This window comes from Syngnathus typhle, linkage group LG2, assembly GCF_033458585.1.
Source record: "Syngnathus typhle isolate RoL2023-S1 ecotype Sweden linkage group LG2, RoL_Styp_1.0, whole genome shotgun sequence".
NCBI classification, from domain to species: domain Eukaryota; kingdom Metazoa; phylum Chordata; class Actinopteri; order Syngnathiformes; family Syngnathidae; genus Syngnathus; species Syngnathus typhle.
Window position 1 is genome coordinate 2236616 of NC_083739.1, and position 24424 is coordinate 2261039.

General features: G+C 41.4%; 5 protein-coding genes across 7 annotated transcripts; all 5 read left to right on the top strand.

Annotated features, from left to right (window-relative positions):
* Nucleotides 1–68: 68 nt before the first annotated feature.
* slmapb (sarcolemma associated protein b) lies at nucleotides 69–7167 on the top strand. 2 transcript variants are annotated; one of them, XM_061272428.1, is made up of 9 exons: nucleotides 70–168; nucleotides 351–410; nucleotides 2047–2175; nucleotides 2272–2574; nucleotides 3447–3705; nucleotides 3927–4098; nucleotides 5514–5648; nucleotides 6223–6310; nucleotides 6659–7167. In XM_061272428.1, the coding sequence occupies exons 2-8, from the start codon at nucleotides 374–376 to the stop codon at nucleotides 6304–6306; spliced, it is 1119 nt and encodes a 372-aa protein (XP_061128412.1). In that variant the 5' UTR covers nucleotides 70–168; nucleotides 351–373; the 3' UTR covers nucleotides 6307–6310; nucleotides 6659–7167. The 2 variants fall into 2 exon arrangements, with proteins under 2 accessions (XP_061128413.1, XP_061128412.1); XM_061272429.1 differs by lacking the exon at nucleotides 6223–6310 and having other exon boundaries at nucleotides 69–168.
* A 2276-nt stretch (nucleotides 7168–9443) lies between these two features.
* On the top strand, nucleotides 9444–12840 carry abhd6b (abhydrolase domain containing 6, acylglycerol lipase b). Its single transcript, XM_061272503.1, has 8 exons — nucleotides 9444–9568; nucleotides 9861–10017; nucleotides 11055–11168; nucleotides 11264–11396; nucleotides 11645–11802; nucleotides 11877–11931; nucleotides 12011–12111; nucleotides 12661–12840. Exons 1-8 carry the CDS (start codon nucleotides 9444–9446, stop codon nucleotides 12838–12840), a joined length of 1023 nt encoding a protein of 340 aa, XP_061128487.1.
* A 570-nt stretch (nucleotides 12841–13410) lies between these two features.
* Nucleotides 13411–16702, top strand: kctd6b (potassium channel tetramerization domain containing 6b). The gene is made up of 3 exons (XM_061272775.1): nucleotides 13411–13568; nucleotides 14639–14738; nucleotides 15302–16702. The coding sequence occupies exons 2-3, from the start codon at nucleotides 14712–14714 to the stop codon at nucleotides 15986–15988; spliced, it is 714 nt and encodes a 237-aa protein (XP_061128759.1). The 5' UTR covers nucleotides 13411–13568; nucleotides 14639–14711; the 3' UTR covers nucleotides 15989–16702.
* Nucleotides 16703–16983: 281 nt separating this feature from the next.
* Nucleotides 16984–17852, top strand: LOC133146285 (ubiquinol-cytochrome c reductase complex assembly factor 5). Its single transcript, XM_061269803.1, has 2 exons — nucleotides 16984–17258; nucleotides 17509–17852. Exons 1-2 carry the CDS (start codon nucleotides 17105–17107, stop codon nucleotides 17598–17600), a joined length of 246 nt encoding a protein of 81 aa, XP_061125787.1. The 5' UTR covers nucleotides 16984–17104; the 3' UTR covers nucleotides 17601–17852.
* Nucleotides 17853–19336: 1484 nt separating this feature from the next.
* LOC133146364 (14-3-3 protein beta/alpha-1) lies at nucleotides 19337–24049 on the top strand. Of its 2 annotated transcripts, none has more exons than XM_061270059.1 (6): nucleotides 19337–19477; nucleotides 20877–21173; nucleotides 21249–21372; nucleotides 21453–21616; nucleotides 22205–22300; nucleotides 22381–24049. In XM_061270059.1, exons 2-6 carry the CDS (start codon nucleotides 20880–20882, stop codon nucleotides 22435–22437), a joined length of 735 nt encoding a protein of 244 aa, XP_061126043.1. In that variant the 5' UTR covers nucleotides 19337–19477; nucleotides 20877–20879; the 3' UTR covers nucleotides 22438–24049. The 2 variants fall into 2 exon arrangements, with proteins under 2 accessions (XP_061126043.1, XP_061126033.1); XM_061270049.1 differs by lacking the exon at nucleotides 19337–19477 and adding an exon at nucleotides 19654–19796.
* The last annotated feature ends 375 nt before the right edge of the window (nucleotides 24050–24424 follow it).

Here is a 24424-nt window from a genome sequence, read left to right on the forward strand (position 1 = left end):
TCTGGTGCTAAGTGCAGAGATCAACCCCCCCCCCCCCCCCCCGCCCCAGGTCCCCGTTTGGACTATTCCGTTGAGCATCAGAAAAAAATCGGATAGTTGGAGAAGAGTTCTTCATGTCAAGGACTGCTGGAGCCGCAGAGCAATACTAACCTTGTCTGGATTATTGAGGTAACTATTTCAACTAAATTTGACAATTTCCTTGCGATTAATTAATATCCTCACGGTGCAACTTGCTCGTGAAAAAAACATGCACTGTTGGATTTGTTGTTAATGTATTTCAAATCTTTAACCACCACCTGTGCTTTTTTTTTTTTTTTTCCCTATTTTGATTTTGTCTCATTCTAATGCAGGTAAAATCACGGAAGAAAAGAAAATGAGTGACCCAATGAGCAACATATCACGAATTAAAGGTAATATTTTGTTATCTTTGGCCAGACAAGAAATAATGACATTGAGTAATCACGAAAAGCAAAATTATAAGTCATTCTGAAGCGTCAATTAAAGGCAGTGCCATGACTTTACAATCTGATATGTCTCATGTGTCAACACCCTATTAGAAGAGTCTCCTTGACCTGAGAATATCTCAGCAGACTAACTAATGACTTTACAAAAGAAAAATCATAGAATAATGTGATATTATGACTCCACCTTCAAGAATTCACGAGTGGATTCATTTTGGCCTGAGGATTGCACTGCATTTGCAATGCTTCACTGCACAACATGGAGAACGTTTGTGACATCCTCACCGCAGTGTTTGTCTTTCCGGAATCCATTTTTTATATAACCTTCTTTGCCCATATGATGGGCATTGTCTACCGATTAGTCTCATTCTATAGATGTTAAAACAGGCCGTGTCATTCATTGGGGTGGAAAGCGACAGGGCAGCTGGGCAGCCGCCATGACTTTAGCTTTCAGCACTTGAGCTAAAAAAAGAAATTCCTCTACTTTTTTTTTTTTTGTGTGTGTGTCATCACGATGCTCAGTATCCTATCTCACCAAAAGGTATTTTTATACATTCTAATCCAATTAATACTTGGATTGGCTTGACACTCAAGCCATGATGGGTCAGCTAATGTTATTGTGGTAGATTTTATTTCTTTTTTAATTTCATTTGGTTTTCTTTTTTATTTATTTAATATTTAATTTATTTAATAAATATTAAATATATATATTTAATAAAAATATTTATTTATTTATTTATTTATACATGCTTCTCTCTCTCAGCTCGACAAAGACCACCCCTATTAACAAGGAGCCCACTTACTTTCTCACTCATAAATATGCAAGCATGTCGGAACGTACAAACAGATTGGACGCAACACAGCATGCCCGGGCCGGGCCTTTGTCTGGCGCACAAGCAGGCTGGTCATGCGCTCGAGCCGGAGGGTGCCACCAGCCTCCAGTAGTCCCCCTTGTTTGTCACGGATTTATCGGTGTCATCCGTCGGCGCCTCTGTGAACGGTACATTAAGACGACGAGTCCCGCTTTGGCAAATCCTGCGTCGCACTCATCGGACGCATCCTTTTATGGCGTGCGTGCTTTGAAATGTTGTGACTCATTTTCCTCCCCCTGCCTAAAATGCTCGGTCCAAGATGAGGTCATCTCTTTTTCTAGCCAACACAGATTAGTGGATCAAGATATTCGCCGGGAAGCGGAAAGCGCTAAGCATTCGCGGAGCTTGTTTTCGTCCAATACCAAACATAATGAGTGACGGACTCGATCCGATAGGAAATGCAACATTTTATTCTTTTCTGGGTTGCCAATTAGCTTACGTAATAGGCTTGGGAAATTAACTGGCGTGTCAGCCCTGGTTATTCTCATATTTGGGACTGGAGCAGATTAAAAAAGAGAGCCTTTAAGTTACCCTTCTATTTTTATGATGACACCCAACGCCATGGTGTTCTCCTGGTTATGCCCGCGACAAATGTTCAGCCTCGACATTCCGCAGCGTCTGTGGGAAGATAGGAACGTTTACATTAACGGCCGACCGCTCTCTTGTTAGAATAGCGCTTTTGATTTTGGATGAACCATTGTTCTTTATCGCAGATGATCTCACCCGCTCAAATATGAGCTCCTCGAGCGACTATGAGAAAACAATCCAGCGCTTGAATGATGAACTTGGGAAGGCCCAGGATCAGGCTAACATGGAGAGACACAAATGCATGGAGTTAGAAGGTAATTTTTTTTTGCAGTCTACTCAATAGAAAAAATATGACATTTTGAAAAGCTTCTTACCACCGCTGTTGGAAATAATGAGCTGACTTTAAACAGGGCAACTGCGGCGGCTCCAAGATGAAATGGACATCCTCAGAGAGCAGACAGACGTCTCCTCCAGTTTACGTGACGAGCTGGAAAGTTCACGTGACGAGGTGAAGTCGCTGAAACGCCTCCTGGAGGCTGCTTCCGCCGAGCGGGACCATGACGTCGGCGCCGTCGAGTTCGACCTGGCAACCGTTTCCAAGGAATTGGACAAATGGCGTCAGACCGCCAGCAAGTACGAGCGTGAGATTGATGACCTGCAGCGGGATCTCCAGCAGCAGGGCAAGCAGTGGCAGAAAACGGCAGAAATTCAAGGTGCCTCCGGCTGCAAATGCACTTTGTGATACGAGATTTTTTTTGTATTGTTATTCCTTAAAATAATCCATTGGTTAATTCTCATTGGCTGCTGGACAAATGAAATCCGGACAATCTCATGATCATTATTGCGGTCTACACATTTCCGAAATGATATTTTTGCTCTGACTTGCTAGCGCAAGCATGAGTTACGAGCGCTGCTTGCTGGCAGTAAAGAAGCTTTCAGCTGTTCAATGACATGCCCGGTTTAAATTTACCGTCAGACTAAACATAAAACAAAAAGAATTGCACGCGTATTTAAAACGACAAAACTGTTCCCCTCAAATAGCATGATGCTGACTTATCATGTAAATTCCCATTGACAAGCTAAGGTTAGCATCAATAGTTGCGGGCACAAACTACTTAATGCTTTACATTGTAGTTATGTTCTTATTCTTTGTTTTTATAAAGTGCAATATTGTAGAGTGTCTTTATTCTTGATTAAAACAGCAAAAACATAAAAGTATGTCTTTTGGGGGGGGGGGGGGCATCAGGAACGGATTAATAATATTTCCATTTGTTTCAATGGTGATCGACGATTTGAGATATGACCGTTTTGAGTTGTGTGTGTGGTCATGGCACAAATTAACTTGTATCTCAAGGCATGACAGTATTTAGGATAGTTTTGATTCAGCTTTGCATCGTTATGGAGGAGTGTGAAAAATTATTATTTTTAAATGATTAATTATTAAGTTAATTAAAGATGAATTATTATTATTAATTATTAAATTATTTATATTAATTATTAGTTCCTAATTTTTTTGCAGATCTGTTGGTAAATTTTAACTTATGGACATGAATAAAATTTGTTGGGTCTTTTTTTTTTTTCACAGCAAATGAGGTGCAGTCCATGCAGGTGGAGTGTAACGGCCTTCAGAAGGAGTGTTCTGGTCTGCGATCGGAGAAACAGGAATTGGTGAATAAGCATCAGAAAGAAAAGGGCAATCTGCAAAGTGAGTGCACTTCCCTCAGGGCAGAGAAAGAGGAACTCCTGAAGGCCCAAAAGAAAGAGAAGCAAGAAAGTGCAGCACTCTGTGCTAAAAATGAAGCAATGCAGCAGAAACAGCAGCAGTTGGAGAAGGAACTTGTCAGGTCAGTGCTAAGGATGCTTTTACTGCATCTTATGAGAGGTAGCCAATTGAATCCATCCCAGAGGTTCCCCTTCTCCATGTTCTCAGCATCTTAAAAGTATTCCGAATTCATAAAGGCAACCATGTTTTGGGATACGATCACCTGTCTGGTTTCTTTGACGTCACAAAGGTCATAACCACCATCTGCTGAAATGATTATTTTTTTTTGGTGTTTGCTCCTAGTTCACGTGGCCAGAATGCAGAATTGAGCAACGACCTGAAAGTTCTGGAGAGATCTCAGCAGGAGCTGGAAAAGAAGCTGGCAGCTTTGGAGCTTCAGCACCAACGGGATAGCAGCGAGCTACAAAGCCAACTGGATGAAGCTGATCGTTCCAAGGAGGCCCTGCGGAGACAGGTGAGGATGAAATCAGCTTCTCAGGTTTTTAGTAAGCCAAGGCAAATTCTGTTCTTGACACCAGAAGAAAATAAATAATTAAAAAATAATTAATCACTTTTTTTTCCAGAAATGAAAAGAAAATGTAACGTGTGAAAGGAGCCTTGTAGCCTCAGATGACATCAAGATCAAATCGTATTATGATAACCGGGTTACGCAACAGTTTTGTGCTAACGCGGCTAACGTGCGCTGTGTTTGATGTCCCAAACGGGCACGACTCGTTTTGTCATCTTGTGACAACATCCTGCAGACAAGCAGACAGGGATTTTTCACGGCAGGTTTAGCAGGCAGTCGGAGTGCTCGTCCGGACGAATGCATCGATACGTTTAGCAGAAAGCTAACGGGTTGTTTTGAGTGATTGCAAAAAAAGGAAGACTAGCACAAAGAGGTGAACCGTCTTAGTTGCGATCAGCCAATCAAGTGCCCTGCTGATCAGGAGAAACCAGTTATGTGTGTGTACGCAAAACTCTCACCACCTTAGTAACCTTTCCGCAACCATCTCCAGAAACAGACTGCCGTCCGCCAACGTATTTAATGATAATAGGTTGTCACATGCACTCATCACAATATTTGTCATTCTGGCACGTGAGTATGTGATTGCATCATCGAGGCTTTGAAGTACCGTATTTTCCGGACTATAAGGCGCACCGGACTATAAGGCGCACCTTCAATGAATGGCCCATTTTAAAACTTTGTCCTTATATAAGGCGCACCGGACTATAAGGCGCACCATGAATGCATCATGTCAGATTTTTAATCCAAATCAAATCATTCTCCATTTTATCTTTTTTATTTCAACTTCAGACGCAACTAATTACTTTATAATCACAAAATAATGATCCATAGTCTTTTCGAGTCATGATTCATAGTCTTCAGCGGGCCACTTATGATTGATTTCATGACACAATGCTTCGGGCCAGTTTAAATTTAAGAATTTGGTCCATATATAAGGCGCACTGGACTATAAGGCGCACTGTCAGCTTTTGAGAAAATTTTAGGTTTTTAGGTGCGCCTTATAGTCTGGAAAATACGGTAATATAAATATATCGTCGCTCGAGATGGAAAGTTGGTTGAAATGCGATTTGAAAATGTAATAATGACTATGTAAAAAGATGTTGATATCACCTTTTACAAAAGTACGCACATAAAACACAAGCGGCGCGTAATCAAACACAAGATGGTATAAACACATTCAACGAGCCCCATTAAAGGTCATTTAAGCAGAGCTAGTGATAAACAACTTGAACCCAAGTTGTCATTTGGGCTGTAAAAGCAGCCAGACAGTCTCGGCGAGTAAGAATTAGCTGTAGCTAAAATATTCTAGCTATTTTCCCATCCCTGTCCATTGAGTTGAATTCAAATCCATTTTTTTATAGTATGAGGCGACCAAGACGGAGTTGACTGACCTGAAGGACGACTACGAGAAGACAGAGCAGGAGAAGCTGTCACTTGTGACTGAATTGGAGGAGTGTAAAGCCAACATGAAGGATCTGCAAGAGAAAGGAACAAAGGTGCGTTCAGGTTGCTTCATCTCGCTCAGGTCGATCGAGACATCGATTACCAAATATAAATTGATTTAGTTCATTATTTCCAAGAATTGTATCATTTGTATGATTCAATTAATGTCGTTCTCACTCATCCGGTGTGTTTCCCGTTGCTTGACAACATTGACAACCGTGTGAATCCCATAAAAAAGGCACAACTTACCGAAGGGTGTTCCTCGATTAATAGTTACCGTTTTTTTCCATGTATAATGCGCCCCCATGTATAATACGCACCCTAAAAATGGCATGTTGATGCTGGAAAAAAAGCCTGTACCCATGTATAATACGCACCCAAATTTTGACTCCTACTTAAGTCCGTGAACGTAAAATGATTTCAGAAAAAAGATCATCTTTGGGAACAACCGGATGTTCCATGATATCCGGATTTAAAAAAAAAATAATAATAATATATATATATATTTTTTTTGTACCCATGTATAATGCGCACCCCAGATTTTAGGACAATAAATTAGTTAAATTTGCGCATTATACATGAAAAAAAACGGTAGTTGATTATGATCATATCTCTTCCCTCCTGTAGACACCCCTAATGCTGCCCGTTCAAGCCATAGTCATCGGCCTTGTCCTGGCTTTGCTGTTATGGTGCTTCGGCGCATTGTGGTAGTAAGGTACACATTATTCCTAGCCCACGTCTGTCATTTTCATCCTCCAGATCATCGCATGGCTTAATAAGCAACCCCTTTGCTCCCTCCTCCTTTAAAAAAAAAACTTCCAGTGGGGAAAACAAAACAATCTGTGCAGCAGCAATCTAACCTTTCAGCTTGTGAAATGAAATTACGTCTGGATACTAACAAGCTTTTCTCCCAGTGTCTTTTGGATGAGCTCATCTTCATTTTTTTTTTTTTTTTTTCTGAACTGAGATTCTCTGTCGCACCGCCCCGGTCGCCTTCCATTGATGCTTGTGCCAGAGGGCGGCTTTCACATGGTGACGCTGATGTTTCCCATTCTTGTTTCAGAAGCCGTGGATGATCTGGGGGCCTTTGGTTGCTGTGGCTCTAACAGCTGTGACTGCTGCTGCGCTCTTTAAGACCTGAGGGGGCCACACAAACATGGCTCTCACAATGTCCTAAGATTTCTCCGCACTGAAACTGACATGCGCGACACGTACTATTATCTGCACTGTTAATTAGAAGGTGTCATATGTAACACAACATCTTGGAACTTTTATTCACATAGCACTTGTGCTCTTTAAAGAAAGTTCGATAAATGTTTATGTTTGCAAAGTACTAGTGGTCTATCTTTTGGACCGTTTTGGAAAATATTGAGCTGTAAGTTGCCCATTAATGAATGTAAATGTTGTCTACAGACTAATTGTAGTTCTATAGAAGAAGAATTTGCGGCTCAAGCCCTCTCATAAGATCGTGTGTGTAGTTGTCAACGCAATAAGCACTCAATAAAGTGACCTATTGACCTCATGCACCAATTATGAGCCCATTAAAGGAGATTTATTGTTCACAATTTAAAAGAGTTGACGGTGTCTTTCAAAAGGATTGCTGGTATTCTTCAATCAAAAATACACAAAGAATAAAGAATTAACCAACACATTCAACACTTTCAATTTACACTTGTCAATTAATGTCACAGATCTGTTCATCTTGCCAGCTTTTAGAGGCTAATGCTGATAGCGCTATTAGCTAACCAATCTATGCTAATAGCGGCGCTTTGCTTACTGTTCGGCTTTGACGAGGTAGCTTGAAAATGTCAAAGCTAGCTTAACTGCTAAGTCAGAGAAACTCGATGTGGGGCAGTGTACAGGTTTGTTAATGTGAACAGAATCTTGGTATGGTATTAAAAGATAGCACCTAAACAACGCACTAGCATAGCATTAGCTATCATACGTACCTAAACCACACGCTAGCATAGCATTAGCTAGCACACTTACCTAAACATGCTAGGACAAATTGACGCAACATCTCAAATGGGCCAGAAAAAATAAGCACTGGGCACTTTGCACAAACTTTACGGGAAGTCAGAAAAGTTCCAGAACCGTCTGTCAATTATATCTGCCATAACATCCAATCCACAATAAACAATAATGGACAGCTGGAAGAAGCAATAAATTTGTCTTGGAATGAATTTAGCATAAATCTTTGGCTTGACCTGACCTGGCTGGACTTAAGCCACCCCTCTGCACATTTTGGGAATTTGTAAGAAGCCAGTGAGCAAGCCTTTTTTCTTAACCAATGGTTTATATTTAGATGCCTCATATTTTAACACGGTGACTCACACTTCAGGACTTGTTAAAAGTTTCTAGCGAGCTCATTAGAACACTGCGGCCGCAACCCTTCGTTCCATTTAGAGCTGATGGAATATCTGACTAGTTTTCATCTCCAGGCATTGTTGTTTTGTTCTCACTGTTGTAAAATGCTGTGTGAATTAAACACTTTTAAAGAACAACACGATTGCTATGCTTCTCTTATCAAATTCTAATATGTCAATATTTAGCCTCTTTGCCCTCATCAACAATGTTTTGGAACTTGGCAGACAATTAAAAGCAGTGCCACTAAGTCCAATCAGCAAGCTGGTTGCTATCCAAAGTTCGACAAACTATGTTCACGCAACAGGCTGTACCGATATGAAGCCTTGCTCCGAAATGACCGAGCTATGCTTTTGGTGCGGTCCGTCTCGCAAAGTGGGCAGCACTCCCGCTTGAGGAGGGAGCCGAACATTTCTCAACAGAATGACCCATGCCTTGCTGAATTTTAGATGTCGCAACAATGCACGTTAGCAAAGCAGCCTGAGTTTGATTAATCCCTGTCACGTGACAGCCAGATTGTGGCTGGAGCTCACTTTGTGGAATAACAAACAAAATAAACTAGACAGACCAAAATAAAAGAACAAATTCCTATGCTGGGCTTGCATCCCTCCATTTATTCTGCTCCAGTTTGTTCTGTATGTAGGTCATCAGTAGAGGTCCAGGGTTGCAGCAGAATGTCAGTTCTGCACGCCATCAGCAAATTGCAGGCTAATTTTTAGCCGTGTAGCTCGACTACAACGATTTCCAACAATACACTGGATTATTTGAACTCCACGTCTATTACGCAACACATTGTATTTGCTGTTTGATCGTCAATTAAACGAGACGCGTTCAAAAATTCAGTCAGCGTGAAGCAAGCGTTATTAGAAATAGCTTATGCAAGTATGTACGTATTGTTTTTTTTCCAAACTATTTTGTAAAACCATTATTTTGATAGCTCAAGTGGGATAGAGGTAGCACACTGGTTGCCTCGAGGGACAGTTCATCAGTAAAATGCACACTCATGACACCCAGTGGTGCATTTAGTACTTGAATCCTAAACTCATGGTCCAACAATCCCCAATCAAACACAAGTCCATATATCATGAAGAAGTTGTGAAGTGCAAAATGTTGGCACCACGATCATTTGTAAAGTCGTGCGTTCACTTTAAAAGAACGAGCGAATATTCTAGTGGCCCAGTTTTCTTCCCCGGCGATGACTATTAATCAATAAGTTTATCTAGAGCCGGCATAATCTGCGAGGGCTAACTGCCTGGCGCAGGGATGAAGCTATTCTACATTTCTGGAATTCAAATTTCAAGCTATCAGAAAATTGTTACGATTTCATCCTACGTCTGCCCTGTGACGATAATCAAGGAAGGAAAATCGACAGAATAGTAAGTCCGCTTTTTTTGTTTTGATTTAGAGCCTCGTTTGAAAAGCTTTGTGAAATCAGTCCTACGATAAATCACACGCTTAATCATTGTGTTTAACCCAGGAAAGACATGGCAGCCGAATTAGACCTTGTGAATCTGTTGATAATTGCTGGGGGAACGCTGGCTATTCCCCTTTTGGCATTCGTCGCTTCCTTCCTCTTGTGGCCCTCGGCACTCATTAAAGTCTACCATTGGTAAGGTCGATAAGTCACTTGTTTCTTATTACCGTAATTTTCGGACTATAACTCGCGTTTTTTTTCATAGTTTGGGTGGGGGGCGACTCATACTCAGGAGCGACTACATATGTATGTTTTTTTTCACTTTTTTGGGCATTTTATGGCTGGTGCGACTTATACTCCGGTGCGACCTATAGTCCGAAAATTACGGTATAATTGAGAAAGGGGTCACGGCCAATGCAGATCGGAATGTTTGGATGCTTAAAATTGTGTCAGTCATGTTGTATGAAATTCTGATGCTCTTGTGAAGGTACTGGAGGAGGACTCTGGGTCTCCAGGTCCACTATGCAGATTGCAGAGGCTACCGTTTCTGTTACTCCTGTCGAGGCAAGCCCGGAATGAGGCCCTCCATTCTGATGCTGCACAGCTTCTCTACTCACAAAGACACTTGGCTCACACTTGTCAAGGTCAGACAAAAGTGAGGTGGCAATGTGATTGATGTATTTGTTGAGCCGCCATGTTGGAGGTCAAGGACAAGTAATGCTTAAAACGCAACTTGTTTTTGTTTATTTTGTCTGCATCAACCTGAGCTGTTAGCTTTGTTTGTTTATTTTTGCTGAGATAAAAGCTAAAAAGTTGATTTAACAATGTGTGAAGACAAGTGACAAGCCTCAAGGCTACATAGCGGTTAGCATGGTAGCATGTTGAGAGTCATCTTACAGAAAAATGGTTGACATAATAACGTGTTAAAACAAGTGTGAAGACAAGTGGAAATAAAACTAAAAGTATAAAGAAAAACTCGGGGCTACATAGCAGTTAGCATAGTAGCATGGTGGTAGTCATCTTAAAGAATCTTGCACACATGCTACATAGGACACTTCTGGAGTGTTCATGTCGAACGCCAAATATTTATCCCCTAAGTTAGAGTACAAGTATTAATTAATTAATACAATAACAATTCATATAAATTAATGCAAGTACCGTATTTTCCGGACTATAAGGCGCACCGGACTATAAGGCGCACCTTCAATGAATGGCCCATTTTAAAACTTTGTCCTTATATAAGGCGCACCGGACTATAAGGCGCACCAGTAATGCGTCATGTCAGATTTTTAATCCAAATCAAATCATTCTCCATTTTATCTTTTTTTATTTCAACTTCAGACGCAACAAATTACTTTATAATCACAAAATAATGATCCATAGTCTTTTTGATTCATGATTCATAGTCTTCAGCGGGCCACTTATGATTGATTTCATGACACAATGCTTTGGGCCAGTTTAAATTTAGGAATTTGGTCCATATACAAGGCGCACCGGACTATAAGGCGCACTGTCGGCTTTTGAGAAAATTTTAGGTTTTTAGGTGCGCCTTATAGTCCGGAAAATACGGTACGAGGCATCCCGGCCTTTGTCTCAGGGTGTTACCAGGTTTGAAGAGTGCGGGAATATCGTGTTGGTTAAAAATAATCCATAATACATTGAGCTATGCTCTTTTTATCAGTACCTGCCAAAACATCTACACATCGTATGCGTGGACATGCCAGGCCACGAGGGTACGACCCGGACCAACGCAGAGGATTACACCATCGTGGGGCAGGCCAGGAGAATTCATCAGGTATACACTGGGAAAAAAATATACAGCGCAATATATTTGGCTGATGACATGTTTTCACTGTAAAAGTCAGTTTTGCTGCATCATTTTTTTCTCAGTTTGTGGAAACCATTCGCTTGAACCGGAAACCTTTCCATGTGGTTGGGACCTCCATGGGGGGAAATGTCGCCGGGGTGTACGCCGCCACTTACCCAAGAGAAATTTGTAGCATGACGCTCATATGTCCAGATGGTAAGTATGTTGTATGTGCCAATAATCATATACACATGTCATGGCCATTGCATCAAATGCTGCATTGAGATCCAATCAGACAAGCACGACATCTTCATCATCATTTTGTGCTAAACCAAATTTTTTTTTTTGATCCACTGAATCGAATTCTGTCATGGCAACTGAATTGTTCTTGGGCGGCCCATTAAAACAATCACATATAGTGTAGCCATTCGTATCAAAATTTATGATGTCCATTGTTCCTAAAGGTATCAAACATCCATGTGAGACCAAGTTTGATAATCATCTGCAAGATCTGGAGCGTAGCAACTACACACTGAATATTCCACTCATCCCAACCACGCCTGAGGAGATGCAGGACATGTTCAGGCTATGTTCACATGTTCGCTTTAAAATACCTCAGCAGGTCAGATTCAGTTGGGTTTTTTTTTTTAAACCGTGTTCAATACTTGCATCATTTCAAGCTATCATGTTCTTTAGATTCTCCAAGGACTTGTGGATGTCCGAGAGCCTCACAACTCTTTTTATGAAGAAGGTTAGTTCATTTGAATGGTCTGGAATTGTGGTGTCTTCATGAAACACAGGAGTGATTGCATTTTCCTTTTGTTAAACAGTGTTTCTTGAGATTGTGAGTGAGAAATCCAGATATGCTTTACAGGAACACTTACATCTCATCATTGCGCCTGTGCAGGTGATATGGGGCAAACGGGACCAGGTAGGTAAAGTCGTATTAAACTCTATTTGGAGGCTTAATGAGCCACTGATCGAAGATTTAGAAAATCCATTGCCAGGCAATTAATTAATTACAATTACCGTTATGTATAATACGCAGCCAAATTTTGACTCCTATTTAAGTCCGTAAACGTAAAATTATTTCAGAAAAAAGATCATCTTTGGGAACAAGCGGATGTTATTCTGCCGGTCAGTATCACTGCGCATGCGCTAGCAAACTCGATAGCGAAGAAATGTTTCGGATTTGTGTAGGGTACATTGTGACAGCAAACGAGCAGGTGATCGAGCAAGCGTCTGATACGAGAGCATTGTGTTCGTATGGAGCGTGTTTGAAGTGAACAGCAGAGAAGAAAGCGCATCTGTAATGGCGGCCTCCATATCATATCCGGATTAAAAAAATAATAATAATATATATATATTTTTTTGTACCCATGTATAATGCGCACCCCAGATTTTAGGACAATAAATTTGTTAAATTTTGCGCATTATACATGGAAAAAAACGGTAATTACAATTAAGGGTGTTTCTTCAGGTGGTGGATGTGTCTGGAGCCACTGTCATTGCAGAAATGTTGCCAGGATGCAGAGTGGACCTGCTGGAGAACTGTGGCCACTCTGTGGTGATGGAGAAGCCTCGTCGCACAGCCAAACTCATCCTCGAGTTCATCATCCTGCAGCAAGAAGCGAGAGGAGGCGCAAAGAAATCATCCTAAATCAAATTGGGGTTTTGTGTAGTTAATAATAAATAATAGAAAGAAAATGTGGGGGGTAAAGTTACTGTGCTTGATTTGACCGCAGAACTTTGCGCAGTCGTCGAGAATTTTGGGCTTTACGGTAATTTATAAAATCCATATACATAGTCTCCTGTTTGCTTTGCAGTTTTAGTAACTGGGTAAATATTGTCGGAGTGGTTAGTGTAGTGCCTCTCGGTTCTGGGTTCTGGGGTCAGCTTCAGACTTGGAGTGGTCCACCAGCAAGTCACAGGGAACCTTCATGTTTTTTGGAATGTGGGAAGGAGCTGGTGAAAACCAACGCAAGCACAGGGAGAATGTGCAAACTCCACACAGGAAAGCTGGAGCCCAGGTGTGAACCCTGACCTCCAAACATGGATAAAGGCAAAGCTCTCCAAAATTTGTCTAAATATGCTAAGTAGATAATTCATTAATTCCTGCTAAGAAATGAATAAGTCATCTGATTACATTTGACTTGTAATACACGGAGAATACGGTACGATGTAGCTTTTATTTTGAAATCGGCTTTACCGTAAAGCTGCGTGTAAACGGGCAGGACAAATCCGTGCGCGTGCATAGGCGACTGCGCGTGCATGTCCGCTTGGCTGCGGTGAACATCACTCACTGACTGGCATCAGCACCGCTCAACTTTGACCTCGCTCCGGGCTCCTCTGTTGGGACGAAAGGACGCAATCGAAAAGAGCCTGTCGGTGAGCTCGAATTTCAACGTTTGTGTCACGTTTCAAATGAGCAACTTGAATTCGGAGTCCGTAACATCAGCTCGCTAGCCTCACGAGCTAGCAGGCTAGCTAGTAGCCTTAGCAATAAAAGTTTACATTTGCAATGCTTTGCGCTTAAATCGAAACAGCATTCGCTTGCATTGGCAAAGGGAGATTGTGGGCGACATGGTGGACTCGTGGTTTGATTATTCGTCTTGAGGTTTTGAGGACGGGGGTTCGAATCCCTACCGTCCTCTGTGGATGATCTCTCGTATTACCAAAACACGCATATTTTAGATTATTGAATCATCTAAATTATAAACAGTGGAACCTCAAGTTAAGAAGTCCATGGGCCCGTTTGAAACTTGAACCGAGGTATTGTTTGCCATTGAAATGAATGGAAATGTGATTAATGTGTTTCAGCTCCAAAACTAGGAAAGACAGATTTGTATAGCACACTTCATGTCATGCAGTCGACTAGACAATTCAAAGTGCCTTACAATAAACATTAAAAACATAAGATAAAATAAGATAATCCTTTATTATTCCCTCATTGGGGAAACTCCTGTGTTAGCAGCAGTACACTTAACATACACACGCACACACACGTGCGGGGAAGGGGGAAAAGGATTTAAAAAAGTAAAAGGTATATATAATTAAAAAAAAATATGGACAGTATATACACAATGTACAATATACAGTGGCAATAAAAAAATATATATAAAAAATAGTGCAGAGGAAGAAAAAATAAATAAACATTATGATGTTTTAAAAAAAAATACAATAAAATCATCTCAAATAATTTTATTAATCTATTTTTTCGGGGAGGGGGGGTCAAATTAATTTTGGACAACCAATTCTCACCCTCTACTCAAACAAGGTTAAGCATATTTACGTATTGATATCACAGTTTTACTGTCTTTTGATGCTATGTGATGTCATGAGCACATTTCAATTGGACACAAATTTGAACTGACATACAGCTACATCACATTAATTGACATGGACGTTATTTAACAGGCCCCGCATTCCTCAACCGGCCTATATTTTTTGTTTTACAGGTGGAAGTGAATTGAGCCAAAGCACGTTTGTCGCTCTGTTTCGGGTCCTGACCAAGTTGGTATTTGTCTACAAATGGATAATGGAGACTGGGGCCATAGGGTAAGTGAGACTTGCAAGCATTCTTTCCATTCTTGACTTTACTGTTTGATCGAATACTGTGCACCTCCAAATAAATTGCATTATTGTTATCATTACAAGAAATCAAAATGTAGTCGATTTGAGATAAAACAGGGATGCACAGATACCACGTTTATTCAAACTCAAGTATTTACATTTGAGTACGTACCGATACCTAGACCAGATACTACTTTGACATTACATCACGCAGTTACAGTTGTAAAAAACAAACTCAACCCCCCCCCCCCCTTTTTTTTTTAAATGGATTAATTAAGGGGCCACTCAAAGTGTGGTCGTGCATGCGCTCCACCAGTTGCCCAACCCTGGTTTAAGTTCTTCAACACAGCTGGTATGGCTTCTACTCCACCTTTCTGTAAGGTAAGGTGGTATTAGTGTTTCAGCACCGGATCTTTTTTTTTTTTTTTTTTGCCCCCGAGACGCAGGGACCGACATTGGCGTTCGTATCGATGCAGCCCTTCTGATTGAATTCCCTTAGCTTGTGCAAATGCATCAAAAAGGTCTTCCCTCTCTCACCTTTGCTTCAGATGACAACTCCCGTCACCTTAAACGTCGGAGGTCACCTGTACACAACCAGCTTGTCCACGCTGCAGCGTTATCCCGACTCCATGCTGGGCGCCATGTTCCGGGGAGACTTCCCAACAGCCCGCGACTCCCAGGGCAATTACTTCATTGATCGCGACGGGACGCTTTTCAGGTACATCCTGAACTTCCTGCGGACGTCGGAGCTCACCCTCCCGGCTGACTTCACGGAGACGGACCTTCTGAGAAAAGAGGCCGACTTCTATCAGATTGAACCCTTGATCCATTGCCTGAGCGATCCCAAGCCGCTGTACCCTCCGGACATCTTCGAGCAGGTTGTGGAGCTTTCCAGCACACGCAAACTGTCCAAGTACTCCAACCCAGTCGCCGTCATCATCACACAGCTGACCATAACCACGAAGGTCCACGCCTTGCTCGAGGGTATTTCCAACAACTTCACCAAGTGGAACAAACACATGATGGACACCAGAGACTGCCAGGTGTCCTTCACCTTCGGGCCGTGTGACTATCACCAGGAGGTGTCCCTGCGAGTTCATCTCATGGACTACATCATGAAACAAGGCTTTACCATTCGTAACACGCGTGTGCACCACATGAGCGAGCGGGCCAACGAGAACACGGTGGAGCATCACTGGACGTTCTGTCGACCGGCTCAAATAGTGGAAGATTGATTTGTTGTCGCCGTGTTAAGATGGGGTCAAATGCACGTATCATCATAAAGGGAGTATGTATTTTTTTTGTTTGGTTTGGCCACGATCCATTCCGATGTATCAAACGAGTAATAGTTTAAAAGATGTTCAAAAAGACATGACTGAGGACAAAGTGAAGATGAATAAAGGAGACCTTTAGAAAAAGGAAGAAACAAAATGAGCCATGATAAAGACATGAGTCAATATGTGATGCCAATGTTTGTATGTTTTACATTTTGAAATGAGCAATACATTCCACAGTTATTACCCCGCAAAGTTGGAATGGCCGACTCCTGCCTGCGTGTGTATGTTTTTATACGTCTGACTTGCCCTTGTCTTGCTGTGCGGTGCTTTTGATGAAGCCAAAAATAGGAAGTGTTGGATGCTCGCTTTGGGCTTCGGCAACATTCTCGTGTTTGAGGGCTCTTGGAAACTTCTTCCTAGTGGCACTTTGTTGAAATGTAGCATTTTGCCTCATGAGTTATTCCGTCTAAAAAGAGAATTTGTATATAAATATATATACTCTACCTTGGAAGCCAATTCTGGTGAGCCCATGGTGCTCTTAGCTGTTTATATTCTTAATGATACTTCTGTCCTGTGTAGTTGTTGCATGTTTTTAATGCATCTGTTTAGATGTATGTTTGTAGTTTTGTGTCATGCTGTTACACTTGCCATTAATAAATCCAGTATCTCAAAGGTTGAATTTTTTTTTTTTTTAATTTGTGCAACCACAATTCAGTTGTCACTTGCAATAAAATGTAGTCAATAACGAATAAAATATATTACAGGTTGTTTTAAATATAACAGTTTAAACTGTCAATAATTAAATTCATCACCCTTGGATATTAGTAGTTTAGTTTCAGCGGAAAATAAACACGGCGCTGCCGGATATGACGTCAGTTATGGGTGCGCTTGCTTCTGCGTAATGTTGCTGCGGTTCGAAGACACGTTCACAATCAGCGCTAAACCGCCCGTGTTTCTTTTTTTGGTCAGATCTTAAAACAAGCGCACCATAGGTTCTTGTGGGAAGCGCATTTACGAAACGACCATACTGCAATACCATATTTATATCTATTTAAACTTATATGGTTGTTCGGGATGCTTCAAAGGAGTACAACACTGCGTTATTTTTTGGGTCTCTTTCCTGGGAAACGTCGTTTTGGTCTGTATAGATTTCTTCCAGTCTTTTTTTGCATTGGAGGTGTCATGGAGTGGATCATGATCAACGTGAGAATAGGAAAAGAAACGTTCTGTAAGTGCAACTTGGCAAGGTCACACAAATAAGAGGAGCAAGAGGGGGGAAAAACCACACATAAACTATTTGGAATTTCAAATAATAACTTTGACTTCAGCTACATTTTGTTTTAGGCTGACTATAATGTTGCAACGGTAGCATTTTGTGCATAAATTGTTTGAAATTTCATGAGGTGGGTAGCAGAAAATGTCCTGGGGTCACCTGAACATTATTGATTGCTGTCTCACCTACATCCTTTTCTTATCAGATGACGTCTACCGAAGAAAACAATCCGAGAGGGAGTACCAGCAAAAAGTAGCAGATGGTGGCACAGCCGTGAATAAGCCCTCAGCCGAGTGAAGGATGCTTGTGTGGACTTGATACATTTCATCATGGACACATCCTTTGGAATTTTGCCACAGGAGCAAATCCATGAAGTTATGGGACGATTATGCAGAGTTGATGTCGTTCACCTTTTAAATGAATGACGCTGTATGTTTATAATCACGTATGAGGTGTGTTGATCGGATTTTAAATACAAAATGCACCTGCAAAGACCCCAAAGTGTGTGTTTGGTGTGTGACTGTCTATAATAAAGTGCATGACAAATTAGATTTTTTGGGGGGTCATTTCTTGTGATCAACAATATATATGATAAAGCCTGAATTGTTGTGAATAGTATGTTTAAAATAACGTTTCATGGTTTTCTAGGAATGGAAGTAAAAAAAAAAAAATACAACAAAGAATTCAATTCAAAGCTTCATTATACCATCACTAAAATATATCTCTGAAAGTAAAAATGTGCATTTAAAAGGACATCTGGGTGGGAAAAACCAAGTTAATTATGACCAATAGAAAAATAGGTAATATATTGTGTTATGGTTAATCAAAGTAAGCATTTCAGTAAATGGGTACAGATTGGCACAGGAATGACCCATATTAAATGATAGGAGGGACAAGCAAATATTGATATTTTACACAATATTGAGTGATCATTGTGGCACAGCTGCCTGAGACTGGAGGTTTGAATCCAGGCTCAGGGCTTCCTGAGTGGAATTAACAAATCCTCCCTGTCTCTTATGAGGGTTTCTGCTGGATACTTTCAAAAAACAATGAAGTCAGTAAATGATCTCACTCAAATGTAGCTGTGTTCATCTCTATTCGTGCCGAGGTGAATGGCTGGCGACCAGTCCTGGGTGTACTTTACCTCTCGTCAAGAGTCACCCTTGAAACCAGCGGAGATTAGCAATGTAGAAAATGGATGGATGTTATTACTCGGGACAACTACCGTTTTTTTCCATGTATAATGCGCAAAATTTAACTAATTTATTGTCCTAAAATCTGGGGTGCGCATTATACATGGGTACAATTTTTTAGTTTATTTATTTTTTATCCGGATATGATACGGAGGCCGCCATTACAGATGCGCTTTCTTCTCTGCTGTTCACGTCAAACACGCTCCATACAAACACAATGCTCTCGTATCAGACGCTTGCTCGATCACCTGCTCGTTTGCTGTCACAATGTACCCTACACAAATCCGAAACATTTCTTCGCTATTGAGTATGCTAGCGCATGCGCAGTGATACTGACCGGCAGAATAACATCCGGTTGTTCCCAAAGATTATCTTTTTTCTGAAATAATTTTACATTTACGGACTTAAGTTGGAGTCAAAATTTGGGTGCGTATTATACATGGGTACAGGCTTTTTTCCAGCATCAACATGCCATTTTTAGGGTGCGTATTATACATGGGGGCGCATTATACATGGAAAAAAACGGTATCATTTATACAAGCGTGTTTGCACGGTTGGGGCGGCAGGCAGAAATGTCCTCCGATTTAAACAAACTTGGTTCTCACTCTCCCCCAAAAGAAGATTAATTCAACATCTGATTGCTGACCTTGACCTTTGAAATGTCTTTGCTGTGACCAATAAACGCTCTCACTTTAAGGTACAAAGACAATAGTAAAAAATTAGATTGGCAATCGAATAATAATGATTTTAAAAATTACACACAACGTGACGAGTTGGACAATCCGATTTCTATATTTCTTGTCATGAGCGTCGTAATGTCTTACGTAAGGCAGATGTGTGGCGAGAAAAGAGGAAATGCAAGTAGCGGCATAACGGAAGTGGTTCTGCCCTGAGATATACGCCGAGCGCGACGGGAGCACGGAGGCATTAAAACGTCTAACGGAGAGTTGAGAATAATCAGGATTAAAAGTCGCCGATATTGTAAGTGTGTCCAACTCGGGGAAGATGTTTTTCATTTTAGACCGTAGCTGTAATCACAGTCTAATGTGCAGATGCCAATTTCCGACGCTGGTTTTTTCCCCCCGTCGCGGCCAATTGAATCCTTTTTGAGGAGCCATCATCATCAACCTAGCTTGGGCTTCGTCAAAGGCTAACTAGCATTAACGCTAGCTAGCCTGCTAATGCTATTGGCTAGCTCGCCAGCAGCCAACGACACCATCCGATTCCGTGACACTTTGTACTGACGGGCGCTCGTTTAGCGGGCCGTGTTGTGTTGGATAGCGGACGGGGGAAAAAAAAGGTTTTTATATTTTCAAAAAAATGAAACCACCGCTGTGATTTTAACTCCTCAGCCAAGCAGCGCCGTGCACCGTTATCTCCATATTTGTAACAAATTGTCAAGAACGTGACTGCGTTAGTTTTTTTTTTTTTTAAATCCACCTTATTTCTGTGGCCTAGCTAACGGATCGTTGTAGATATTCGGTACATCAGGCCGCTCCGTTAGCTGAACGACATGTATCGGACGATTTTTATCCATGTTAGAATCGGGTCTCCTTTATTAAATCCTCGATGGCAATGGAAATGTAATAAACGGATTTACGTCGTTAATATCTGTTAATCAAATGTGTCATTACGCTAGCGCCGTTAGCAACATTAGCTTTGAACAGCAGTAAAATGGATGCGGGTGCTTGTAGAAATGCGTTTAATTTTTGAGTGGTAAAAGGCTAATTAGCTCTTCGTGCGAGTATTTCCTACAAAGAGGATATCGGGATAAGTAGCTATTTATAGACTGGTATTTTTTTTTCCTGCCAAAATTGAGCTAACGGATACCGTTGGGTAGTGCGCTTGTAATTAGCTTGAGGCTAACTTGAGCAAATGCAAGGTTGACCCACTTGCCAAGGGGCCCAGTTTGCGGCGCTCATCCGTACTCTTCGACCAAATGCCTTCTTTCGCAAATTATATTGTCGCCGTTTCTGGACAATTTTCCCTAATTTTCCATCTTGAATGTACAATTTTTTTTGATGGGTTCGACAAATCAGTGCTTCTCTAAATCTGTAGAGCAGTGCACATATTTTTCCCATGCGAAAAATCTAAGCGAAATCAATATGTAAGGGAATACTACCAGAATCATTTTAATTGGCCAAGTATTTTTAAAAACACGCAGTGAATACAAAAGTACAAAGTCACTAATTAATATAAAGTGTCCAGTTTTGAAAATACTTAATACGTAATAATTTTGACAGCAATTAAGTATAAAGCATTCAGTTTCCACAGCAGACACTTCTACAATAATAAAAAAGCATTTAATTTATCATGATGCCCTTTACATTGATCTTGTAACAGTCTCCACATGACTAACATTTTCTATCCTCCAAACTAGAAAATGGACAAGAACGACCTGGTACAGAATGCCAAGCTTGCCGAGCAGGCTGAGCGCTATGACGACATGGCCGCAGCCATGAAGAGTGTGACGGAGCAAAGTATGGAGCTGTCAAACGAGGAGCGCAACCTTCTCTCGGTTGCCTACAAGAATGTGGTCGGAGCGCGCCGTTCATCCTGGCGCGTCATCTCCAGCATTGAGCAGAAAATTGAAGGCAATGACAAGAAGAAGCAGATGGCTCGTGAATATCGGGAGAAGATCGAATCTGAGCTGCAGGAAATCTGCCACGATGTGCTGGTAAGACAGTTCGACTTTCCCCATGCGGTTTTCGACCTTTCATTTGCTCTGACAATCTCAAACGCTGATTCTCAGGGGCTTCTGGACAAGTACCTTATTGTCAACGCCGGGAGTTCCGAAGGCAAGGTGTTCTATCTGAAAATGAAGGGCGACTATTATAGATACCTGTCTGAGGTGGCATCCGGAGATGCTAAGAAGGGTAAGGAAGGACGCGATTGTTAGCATTGTTTGGTAAAACTCAATGACCATAACAAAAAATGTTTTTTTTTATGTCTCCAGATACCGTCGATAATTCCCAGCAAGCATACCAGCAAGCTTTCGACATTAGCAAGGGGGATATGCAGCCAACACACCCCATTAGGCTTGGCTTGGCCCTCAACTTCTCTGTCTTCTATTATGAGATCCAGAACAACCCAGAAAAGGCCTGCAGTCTGGCAAAGACGGTGTGAATTTTTTATTTTTTTTTGATGACATCACGTGCCCTCTGCCGTCTATTGAGGCAAAATGTCTCTAGAGAAGTAAAAAAAAGAAATGATAACGAGGGGGGGACATTAACGTGCAGTATTACTGGTTAAGAGGATGCAATGTTTAACTCTGACCAACAGAGGGCAGCGTTGGCAGCCTGACGAGTGACTCCAAAGGCGAGACTCGTTTTAAAAGCTAAAACACAATAATCGTACAGAGGTGTGATAAGTGTTCAAAACAAACGTTATACTTATAAAAAGTGAGACATACTGAGGCAAACGAATGCGATACAAATGAAAGGGGCGCAGGAAAAGGTTGGCTGTGGTCTCGCCCATTTTTCGCCATGTTTGATCAGGCAAATATGCTCACACCACAAAGTTGTTAATGCAAATTGTTAACAACTTTGAATGGGGAAAAGACTGAGTATATTAAATGAGACTTCTTATGCCCTACAAATAATAACATTTGAACTATATCAGCGTAAAGTCTGACCAATCGAGTACGACATACTCTTTGCTCGCCTTTTAAGAAACCGATCCCCGGATTCACCATTTCTTCCGTTCCAGGCATTCGATGAAGCCATCGCCGAGCTTGACACTTTGAACGAGGACTCTTACAAAGACAGCACCCTGATCATGCAGCTACTAAGGGACAACTTGACTGTGAGTCCAATCGCGCCTCGTCGTTCACTCCGCGGCTCTTGACATGACAACTTCAACTGTGCCTCTTGTTTCTTTTGCAGCTGTGGACATCAGAAAATCAGGGCGACGAGGGGGAGACCGGAGAAGGGGAAAACTAAAGGAATTGCACTGTTAATCCACATACACTCTTATCTTAAAAACACAGACAGCTTATATACATCCCCCCCCCCTGCCCTTCCCTCCTCCTCCTCCTCCTTCCACTCCATCAGCCCCTCCCTCTTCTGTATGACAAGCAGCCTGAATTGCTCCTGACCAACTAGTTTACCCCTCTCAGTTCACTGCGAGGCGACAGGGTCATTTTCAGTTGTTAGTACGTTCAGTCATTTTGTAGAAATCCGTATTGTTTTTCGTTAGCTCTGTGTGTACGTCTGCACGTTCGTGGGGAGCGGGTGAGAGTGTAAAAAAAACAAAACAAAAAAAAAAGTTGTGTGCGCGCACTTGTTTGAGAGACATCTTGTGTAGGGGGGGGGGGGGGGTCGTGAATTCTAATCGTCCTTCCAAATTCCTTTGTCCCGGCTCGTTTGCGGCTCATTTTCCCCCCTCCCCTGCTTCTTTTTGTTACTTTTATTATTGTGATTCATCATGGTATTTACAGGTTTTATTGTATGGGTTTTATTGTATGGTAATGAAACTGGCAAACACTGTGATGGTAGGTGTTCCATTTGCTTCACAACCCCCCCCCAAGAGCAATTTTTTTGACTTTTCCGGAACCACGTCCAATCCCGTATTCGACTTAACTGCAATTCTGCTGTGGGCTCATACAGAAAGGAGGCAGGCTGTATTGTGACACTGACATCCGAGTGGAAAGCGCCTCGACCGTTTTCACAAACCGAAAGGGACCCCCCCTTCAATGATCACGTTTCACATTATTCAGCCATTTGCATCGCGAGGCTCCCTCTCAAAAAAAGGCATTAACCCCCCACCCCCCCCCTTTTTGCAAACTTAAGTAGATTGACTCACTCGTAAGTGATGCGTACCGTCTAATGTGGCTGCAGGTTATTTTATCCTTTGTGTGTAATATCCACAGGAAACTAGTTGTTGACCTCACTTTAATCAACCTTGCTTTCAGAACGACATCTTCAGGCGTTGTCTCGGCAACAAAATGCTTCTCGATTCTATTTTTACCATCGGCGTTAGCAAATACCAGTTGAGATCGGACAAAGTCGGAACGATGACCCGCGAAAATCACGTGAAGGTGCAATTTCATCTCATTGGAAAGAGGCTCAGTGTCACAATACTGTGTATCACCACTACATTCCACATCTTGTAGTTGAAGACACCATTCCACGTTATTACGCTGTTTCTTCTGACAATGCTCCAAGGAATTGAAATGTTTTGTTCATTAAAAAAAAAAAAAAAAGAAAGAAAAAGTCCATTTCATTATGCTTGATGAAAATGCAGTTAATGAATGTGGAACGAAGCCTGTCTGTATATCTGGTATTTACTTGCTTTGTTTTTACTGACAAGTCTTATGGCTAAAAAAAAAAAAAAAAATTGCTTCTGTAACAGTCTATTACCCAGTGCACACACGTGGTTGTGAAAATTTAGAATAGTTCTTAAAATGCAACGATGACTTGGAGATAAACAATGGTTGGTGTAACTCTAGCTTTGTGTTTATGTATCTTAAAACCATTCTAGTTTCACTATACATGTAATACATAGGAACGTGTCAAAGACCAATTCAGTGAAATAAAGTTTCGTTTAAGATAATCCATTGTCGTTTTATATAATGTGGTCGAAGCAAGTCCAAACGGAACTTTGGCCATAGTTGTGCTTTGCATGTGAACGCCACTAGGGGGCCTCATTTGAATGGCGCTTTTTCAAGCACTACTTTCTCTTGCGGAGTAGGCGGCCATATTAAGTGACTTTGAGGACTGGTGCAGGTGTTACCTCCGCAGCAATTAAACGAATATAACCTCCCGCTTTTGAGGAAATGTGCTCCGTCTCGACCAGAGAAACTCTTAATGTTCAACGAAATCCTACTTTCGGGCTCTTTAAAAGCTGTAAGTAACAGCACATTTTGTGGTTTTATCCTTTTATTTACGAATTAGACACTCCGAACTCCGAAATACGTCAAGTATCATT

Coding starts and splice junctions, on each gene's coding strand:
- slmapb (XM_061272428.1), top strand. CDS start 374: ATGAGTGACCCAATGAGCAACATATCACGAATTAAAG. Junction 411..2,046: donor CAACATATCACGAATTAAAG/GTAATATTTTGT, acceptor TCTTTATCGCAG/ATGATCTCACCCGCTCAAAT. Junction 5,649..6,222: donor TGCAAGAGAAAGGAACAAAG/GTGCGTTCAGGT, acceptor TCCCTCCTGTAG/ACACCCCTAATGCTGCCCGT.
- abhd6b (XM_061272503.1), top strand. CDS start 9,444: ATGGCAGCCGAATTAGACCTTGTGAATCTGTTGATAATTGCTGGGGGA. Junction 9,569..9,860: donor CTCATTAAAGTCTACCATTG/GTAAGGTCGATA, acceptor GCTCTTGTGAAG/GTACTGGAGGAGGACTCTGG. Junction 11,803..11,876: donor GCTTTAAAATACCTCAGCAG/GTCAGATTCAGT, acceptor CATGTTCTTTAG/ATTCTCCAAGGACTTGTGGA.
- kctd6b (XM_061272775.1), top strand. CDS start 14,712: ATGGATAATGGAGACTGGGGCCATAGG. Junction 14,739..15,301: donor ATGGAGACTGGGGCCATAGG/GTAAGTGAGACT, acceptor CCTTTGCTTCAG/ATGACAACTCCCGTCACCTT.
- LOC133146285 (XM_061269803.1), top strand. CDS start 17,105: ATGCTTCAAAGGAGTACAACACTGCGTTATTTTTTGGGTCTCTTTCCT. Junction 17,259..17,508: donor AATAGGAAAAGAAACGTTCT/GTAAGTGCAACT, acceptor TTTTCTTATCAG/ATGACGTCTACCGAAGAAAA.
- LOC133146364 (XM_061270059.1), top strand. CDS start 20,880: ATGGACAAGAACGACCTGGTACAGAATGCCAAGCTTGCCGAGCAGGCT. Junction 21,617..22,204: donor CCTGCAGTCTGGCAAAGACG/GTGTGAATTTTT, acceptor CTTCCGTTCCAG/GCATTCGATGAAGCCATCGC. Junction 22,301..22,380: donor TACTAAGGGACAACTTGACT/GTGAGTCCAATC, acceptor TTTCTTTTGCAG/CTGTGGACATCAGAAAATCA.